Source organism: Limulus polyphemus, unplaced genomic scaffold (genome assembly GCF_000517525.1).
Source record: "Limulus polyphemus unplaced genomic scaffold, Limulus_polyphemus-2.1.2 Scaffold202, whole genome shotgun sequence".
Classification (NCBI taxonomy): Eukaryota; Metazoa; Arthropoda; class Merostomata; order Xiphosura; family Limulidae; genus Limulus; species Limulus polyphemus.
In genome coordinates this window covers 681,220-689,841 of record NW_013665812.1, presented here as the reverse complement: position 1 = coordinate 689,841, position 8,622 = coordinate 681,220, and the positions used below count along the sequence as shown (strand labels likewise).

General features: G+C 34.6%; 1 protein-coding gene across 1 annotated transcript in view; it reads right to left on the bottom strand.

The window, feature by feature from the left end:
• The window catches only part of LOC106478348 (beta-1,4-glucuronyltransferase 1-like), a 43,289-nt gene that overhangs the window by 32,562 nt on the left and 2,105 nt on the right, over window positions 1–8,622 (bottom strand). Inside the window, exon 3 of the mRNA XM_013938887.2 lies at window positions 1,665–1,831. Within this exon, the coding sequence (XP_013794341.2) occupies window positions 1,665–1,724 (60 nt within the window). The 5' untranslated portion in view covers window positions 1,725–1,831. The remainder of the gene's footprint in view (window positions 1–1,664; window positions 1,832–8,622) is intronic.

The following is an 8,622-nucleotide window of genomic DNA, read 5'->3' as shown; positions in this document are numbered from 1 at the left end:
GATTACCAAAGTGTATTTGTATCATGCATATATTTATTTTGATATGCTTTACTATGCTTTAAAAGTTTATGCTGATGTGTTTAATTTATTTACGTTTTTCTTCCCTATTTACTGTTCTATATATTATTATTTACTGTCCTTCTTCTTCTTCTATCAAACTGTGCTATAGTAGTTGTCTATTTTGCTTCAATTTATGTTGAAGAATTTCCCACATAATATTGAAATTTGTCATTATTAAAGGGTTAATTCTATTTTCTGTTTTTTATTTTGTTTCGCTATGTAAAGAGTAAAATCAATTGTCATTGTTACAGTGTTATCTGGTATGGCTAGTTTTACACTGTTTTATATTCTTTGCTGTCAAAGGTTATTTGCATTGTAATGTGTGATATGGTATTATTTTATTATTTTTATTTATCAAAATCATTTCATCGTAGAAAGAGTCTGATTCATATTCTGTTAAAGGATTTATTTTGTATTTATGTATATTTTCGTAATTTATTTGATTTAGCATGTTTCATTCACTTGAAGGATCTGTTTAATTTTGTATTGAATTATATCATTATTGTATATCTACTGTATATCTAATATCTCATGAATTGCGTCTTTGTTAAAGAGTTTTTCCCATCTGTTGCCATACAAGTTTATTTAAGAGGTGAGAGAAGATTACGCTGAATTTTTGGACCAATACATTGGGAAAGATTATTTGGTTTAAATTCTAAAAATTGAGAATGGCTGGGACAGCCTGAAAATAAAAGAGAGGGTATGTGATGTTTTTGCTATCCTCTTGAAATAATATACAACTTTTTAAAAGTGTTTTCAATTATTCAGGTTTATGTACGTTTTTCACATAACATGTTATTCAAGAAAGTCGTTAAGTTCCTTTTGCTCTAGCTACTTATTGTGTTATGCCATTCACCAGGGGTAACCTCTTCTGCATGTGAAGATGATAGCTGTAAAGTTGTACTTAGCTTGTGAAAGTAGACGGCACTTTTCTCTGTTGGTAGGTCAGGTGATATTTACAACCTACCTTATTTTCTAATGTGAATAACCATTCACCCTGAGAAAGTGTGGCATCATAGTTTTTGATTATATAATGTGATGTTTCACGGACTGGAACAGACTGAGAATTAGAGATTTATAGATTTTTGGAAGAACTACATTCTTCTCTAATCTTGAGATTACGAGCTGACTGTACAATAAAGGAAACAGAGCTTTATGTTAAGCAATACAAATACTGTTGTGTTGTATTGTAAACAAAGATGGTTTTCACTGTGCGTTTAAATTTGTATTCAATCTCTTTCTTTGCACACATTTAGTTAGTTTCAGAAAAACTCAGAATTACTTCACAATATTTTCAGATTGAATCTCCCCTTATAGGATACAATTGTCTTATTCACTCTTGGGTGAAATCAGTTTCAACTGAAAATACCACAATAGTTAACCTTTGCTTCTCATAATGATAAGGTGAGATTTAAGCAATCCCTAACTAGCCTTCAATTGTTATAGCGATTTTTTACTGTTTAGTCAATGAATACATTAACAAATTTATGATGGACATTTAGTGATTATAGGCAAAACTATCTAAAAAGAAGTTAAATAACTGTTTACATAAAACTTTATTTGAGTGAATGATATTCTGAATATTTACACGTAAACGTACTTACCTGTAGAACAGCTATCACAAACGCTAATAAAACTACAGCTTGTTTCCATAAAGCTGGCATGCTGGCCAGTTGTATGCACGACTGCCATTAGTATATCACAGGTTGTTGTCAGTAGTCCTAACTATCTATTCAGATTTTTCTTTTTTTCTTTCTGGTGCTTCATATGTCTGAAAATGTACCATAATACGTGGGTTACTTTTTTAATTAAGCAGGTTTAACAAAAGAACAACAACAAATCTTCTTTTCAGTCTGGTATGCGTAAATAGGAAATTGTTGAAGTGACCAAACCAGTGAAACAAAAATATATTTTTGATCAAAGTGTATTTTATGAAAGACAGTACTAAAAATGTGAATATAACATATCTTAATTGATTTTCTTCCACATAATTAAGACCTTGTTGCTTATACTACTAATGAACTTGGTGGAAGAGCAGTGAACAAATGTAGGTCAGTTTTATTCAAGCTATGGGAAGGTTCGACTCATTCAAGACAAACCAAAAACGTATTTGTTTTTCTCTCTCATCCTGCAACTTGGCATCAAAATCTCATTTTTTTCGTTAACTTGGTGTGCAAACCTGGCTGAAACTGTTATTGTATTTTCTTGTGTCAGGTTTTATATGCTGGCCGGATTCTTTACAGCAGGTGTCAGTGACTTGTTGGCGATAAATTTCAACAATAAACAAACAGCACACAGCCCACTTCTTTTAAAATAATATATATTAAAACAAGTCAAACATATATACAAATAGCTGTTACACTGTTGGTTATCACAGTTGTACCCAGAGCTTTAAATAATTGTCTCTTTGTTGTCAAAATCCAAACAGGCTGGTTCAATTACTTTATAGGACAATACTTGACAAGACGAAATATTCTTCCCTACTCTCTTATTACAATACAACCTGTGACAATTTCACTTTAAATCGCTACTATATGCTCTTTATGGCTAAACGCACAATCAAACAGTCTAGATCTAGCTATCTCTCTAACTAACTAGCTATCTAACTCGAACTACATCTGGGACTTGTATTTATAACATGACAGAGGCCTAAGACATTCCATACACTAAGAGATATTATGATGCAACAACACTCACTTAAAACAACGCAAAAAATGTACAAGGTCCTAGTAACATGACGCAATAATACAACAATCGCCAATTCACAAAAATTGAACTACATAATGTAGGATTCGTAAACAGTTATGTTAACAAACTTGTGATAAACTATTGCTTCTAAAAATAATTAAATTTAACACTCGTGCTATACTTAAATTGAAAGAGTCATGTATATCTAACATCCTATATTAAAAGCAAAGTTATCCCTTATATAGCAGATTTTTTCTGAGACACACACTGTACTGATGAGAGAGAGAGAGAGAGATCACTGAGGTTTCACTTCCTTTCTCTCTCTCATACATCCAACACAGTAACAGACTTATCCTTAATATTGTTATATTTATGGCAATGTTTTTGTTGTTATTTGTTAAGACAGATTCTTCTTCTTGACGTTCAGGGATTGAAATATTTCTTTCTGATGAACTCAGCTAAAAATGGGGGAAATAATTAGATAAACACACTCCATAATTTGGTATCATTTCTCTAGTTAAGCTGCCCTAGCTGACCACACTGCGGAAAATACACAAGCTAGAAAAATCTACAGAGGTCTGGCATGGCCTGGTAGTTAATGTGTTCAATGCACAATCTGTGGGTCACGGGTTCGAATTCCATCACTAATCATGTTCACCCTTTCAGCCATGGGAACATTATAAAGTGATGGTCAATCCCACTTTTTATTGGTAATAAGTACCAAAGAGCTGGGTGGTGTTAATTAGCTGTTTTCCTTCTATCACTTCTAAATTATAGATGGCTAGCACAGATAACCCTTATGTAGCCTTGTGTTGTGAAGGTCTGAAGTCTACCTGCGTAGGTGAGCACACACTTGTGAATGATGCAGTAATGTAAACTAGTCTGAGCATAGTGAGATGGGTTTGTCTATGAAAAGACGGGTGTATGATCTATAGGGGGATGAGTCTATGGCTAAGGCAAAATTGCTTACAGAAAGGGTGGCTAGATCTGGAGGAAGTAATTTCCTGGATCATGGCACTTTCACCAATGCTGAGTAGGTCCTTTACCAGCCATAATCCTGCTGCTGTGAGCTTGGAATGGAGAACAAGGGCTAACTAGAACACCCAGGAGGCCTAAAGTATCGTAAGTTGTATTTTCTTGGTTCTTAGCTAAGCACAAAGCTACACAATGGTCTATCTGTGCTGTGCCCACCATGGGAAATGTAGCATTGAGGATCATTGGGGTGGTGTACCACATAAGGGAGAAATACAGGAGGTGGCACACTTCACTAACATGAGCTGTTTTGCTAGCAGGTGATATATCAGACATTGCTGATGACCACTGCAGTGCCAGGGAACTTCTCTGTGAAGATAGGTAGTTTATTGCCAAGTTAAGAATCAAACCGTGAAATGGTAAATCTGCATAACCCTGAGCTTGAAATGATTAAAATGTTTAGAGGATGGCCAGCATCACAGCTGTAATAGTCAGCTGAGACACTGCCAATGACCTCCTGATCAGTTGTTTGAGATAACAACTCAGCTAGGGTAGTCATTTAGTCGGAAAACCAATGGCTGAAATGGTGATGTAGCCCTTGCTCTCTGGGCTAGCAAGTGATAGTCTGAAAAAATATGTGGATAGTATTTTTCAATGACCACTTGATCAACACAACTAAAATGAATGGCCATGTAGTTGAAAGATTACGGACTAAAATAATATGGCATTCTTTGCTTTCCTAGAGATTGGGTTGTAGTGTGAGAGATAACATACACAATGCTTTGTTTGATTACCTTTCTGGGCTATCAAGCAATTTTTCTTTATTAAAGAGCAGGCAAATATTTTATGAAGTTATCTGAGTAGTGGCAATTCTCTCAAACAGGCCACAGGGGTTTGGAGGAACTGCTGTAGGTCCACTTAATTGTGTCTGACTTCTCCATCTGCAGTGATAAAGTTGTATTCTATGCTAATGTAGAAGATGAATTGGGTCAATTTTGATGGAATAGACCTTATTTCTCTGAACTTTATCTATATTTACTTTTCTGAGATGCCGACTAGCATGAGTTGACGAACTTGTATAAGCCAATGTATTTAGCTAAAATTGGTTACAGTAAGTGTTGATATTAAAGGCAGCAACAGAATGAATATTAATTCTGGCACCAAGAATTGTAGTTGAATAGCTAAATTATGTTATTTATTTTGTGAGCCCTGTAAAGTTTTGTGAGAATCACCACTCCCAGAGGGCAGCATGTTACCAAACCATAATTACCAACGTGTAGTTTATGATAGTAGCCCGGGTCACTTACGGAAGTAACGGCACATAAGCCCTAAGCGACCTGTCAATGTGTGGAAGTTGGAAAATTACATGTATTATATTGTAAAATATATTTGTGATTATATATAATGTGAAGTGTGGCATACATATATGAAACTTTGCACAAAGTCATTCACAACTGTTGTCCAACTAAAAATGAACCAATCATTAAGAACCTGAACTGAAGGAAACGTTTGAATGAGAATGCAGTAATTTCATCTAAATGTTATATAGAGTTATGACAATAACTGTGGACACTAGCTTGTAAAGCATTATTTGAAGAAATAGTGCAATTGCTGCTTTAATTAATGCTGGGGTGAAAATGTTTCAGTTTCACAATGAAACATATGACAGGTAATGAATTTGCTGTAAATAAATAAGAGCAATAGATGTGCTCACATCACAAATACGTGAAAACACAGTTTGATCTGTGTTTAGCAAGTGTTGGCAAGAAGTATTTCAGTTGGTTGAACTGAAATGCGTGAGGTGAAATTACCTACGGAAAAAAATGTACAATAAGTGTAAGTGGCATAACAAATACAAACTTTGTGTACCTAATGTTTTATTTGATTTTAATGGAATATTTTCGATCGAGTAAATTTCATTATTCCCAAATTACTCGGTCTTCTGAACAATTTGCAAACATTTTTAAAGCACAAGGACAGTTATAGTGTATGCAAATATACTGAGAAGGAATGTCGGAGACAATAATAACTTCATGCGAGATGTAGAGACTGTAGACATTCTTCTTCATACTTAACTTGTGGCTGAGGGAAGGAGAGGAAGACAATATGTTAATGATAGTGCTTGCAAGGTCAGAAAAAAGTTTGGTTCCCGAGCAGTGTTTGATTTATCAGTTTTTATTGCTGATGGAAGATTGGAAATCATATAAAAAATACAACAAACAACTTCAGAGAAATTGTGACAAATTTCATCTAAGTATTCTTCTATTAAAAGACAATGACTGGTCCTTGTATACCTATTGTTATTCCATATAAGGTTTATTTTATTATTTACGTTTATTATTCTGATCAATGACTCTACCTTGTTTAACAATACATTTAGCATGCTTCAACTATTATTTTCCGTTACTATAACTTAAAACCAGTTTTATATTCTGTGATGTTCAAAGACCCTAGAAAAAGGCATAAACCAAAACTTCACGTAAAACAAAAAATTATCTGAAGTTTTTCTCAACTTATTTTTTCAATAGTATTTGACTTATCTTTCATTACTTCTGGACTCAGGCTCTGTTTTTATATCAACAAGACGGCAATGTAGAAGATGTGATAGGTCACAGGATAACTCTGGACCATCGTGACAGCAACGACAACCTTATAGAATTCAGCTATGGGTCACGATCATGCTGTTGATTCAAGAATACCTGTGTTGACCAAGCTGTCACAGGTTATAGGAATCATGATCTACATTCTACAGGCTAGTCCAGTGTGTGCACACGTAAGCCTGTAGACATGGAGCTTGAGCACCAGTTTTTTAAGTTTCACACTCTGATCCTGAAGGAAATATTAGGCCAAATGGTTGGTATAACTGGTCCTCTTATAACTTTTAATCAAGCGATTTGACCTACCAAAATTTATTTGACCCAGCATTTTGAATCCTGACTTTTACTATGTAAGATCAAATTCTTAGCGCTTTTGATTTTTTGTGAAGTAGCCAGTTGTTGAACATTCTATTAATGTTAAAAATCACACTCTAAGACCCACAGGCCTGTAATCGGCCATGGAAGGTGAAAGGTGACCACAGTTTCGTCCTCATCTGACTAGGGACCTAATGTGCCCCGAGAATTGTTTTACACTATTACTAGAAAGGTCACTCCAGGTTAGGACGATGACAGGCTACAGAAAGTGTCTCAGAATGAAACCCAAGTTATTGGAGATAACTTATTTTCTGTGGTTTATCATGGGACGATTGAATCATCACAAGACTGAATAACCCCTTTCTACTGAGATATTTGTATTTGAATTATGGTGTAAGGTGAACTGCGTAACCATTTTTTCTTTCTAGTATAGTTTAGTATTGTTGGGCGAGTGATTTTACTGCAGAGATGACGAGTTTCATCATCTACTCCCTCAGTTAATAGGTAAATATTTTTGAAATTTACGTATTTTCTTTCAGTTCACTTTGGACATAAAAAGTCACTCAATTAAATACATCTTAGCTTTGCTTCTGGCTACCTCTGTTCGAGGCCTCATCCACGAAATTGTAATTAACGAAGTTTCTTAGAGGAAAGGTAGTGCATGACGTCCAGGAATATAAAGTTTATTTTTCTGTCAGTGGATTAGATAATGGCTTGGCGTTTCTCCCACATGAACATGAGTGGACAGAGCTCACATGCAAAAGAGGTTTCGTGCGTAAACCTGGCTTAAGTTGATATTGTATTTTTTTGTATTAAAATCCTGTTAGACAGAATTTGCAGCGATTTATCTTAATTCAAAACGTTTTTGTGGACTCGTTGATTTTGGTATGACTTTTATCGTAACTTTTCATGGCAGCTTTATGTAAGATTTAACATTGTTTTAATTCAACTGAGATGTTAGCCTTTCCTGTTTTTAAATATTGTTTTATCTTTCAGTTAATTTTCATTTTGTAGTTCCATTTAGTTGTAGTTTGCTTTACAATTGTGTGTGTGGGGAGGAGGGGTGAGAGATGAGTTGGTGATACCCACTAGATTGGCGAGAGAGAGCTCACTAAGGTATCACATCCCTTCTTTTTCTCATCAATCCAACACACCCACAACAGACATACTTGCCTTTTTTGATTGTTTTATTTGTGATTCTGTTTGTTAATAATGAAGATTAATTACCCTTCTGCGCCTTCCGTTATTTGATTCTTTCTTTCTGACGAACTCAATCAAAGATCGGAAAGATAAACGAACACACACATACACACTGTAAACTCAGTATCCGTTGAAATTCCAGTTAGCGGGCTCTAACACTGACTGATCTGAGGGAAATCCACGAGGGAAAAATAACACATATTACACTGTGGTGATTCAACCCTCTTTAACCAGAAATAAGATTTATACTCACTTTACACCTAACACTCACTTGTTTCTCACTCTGTGGCCTACAACATGGAATTAATTTCTGAAAAAAGGTAGCTACCTACATAGATCAGAACTAAAAATATACCTAGTAATGAGCATAGTTAACTAAATATACTATTACAGCTACAGTACTTATAATCATAAGGATGTATTGTTTCAATATTTAGTACTCTCACTTTTAACGATAATTTTGGCCATAAACCAAATAGTATTCCACAAGGTTCGGCAAGTGCCGAGAATAGTCCTAAATCTATATACTAAGCTAGCAATGAAGAATAGTCATAATAGTAAAATTCAAATTAGTACAAAATAGAATAAACATAAAAATAAAGAGAAACGATAACATATAAAATAACCTTACTGACACTGTATGTCAGCACTGTGGAAAGTTTCACTTGTTTAAGCCTATGTACATGTACGAATTACCTCACCATGATAAAGGTTATTGTTACGTATCTGCTTGTTTGTTAATTTCCCGTAGAAATTCTTTCCGAGAAACTTCAGCGATACAAGTCCTTTC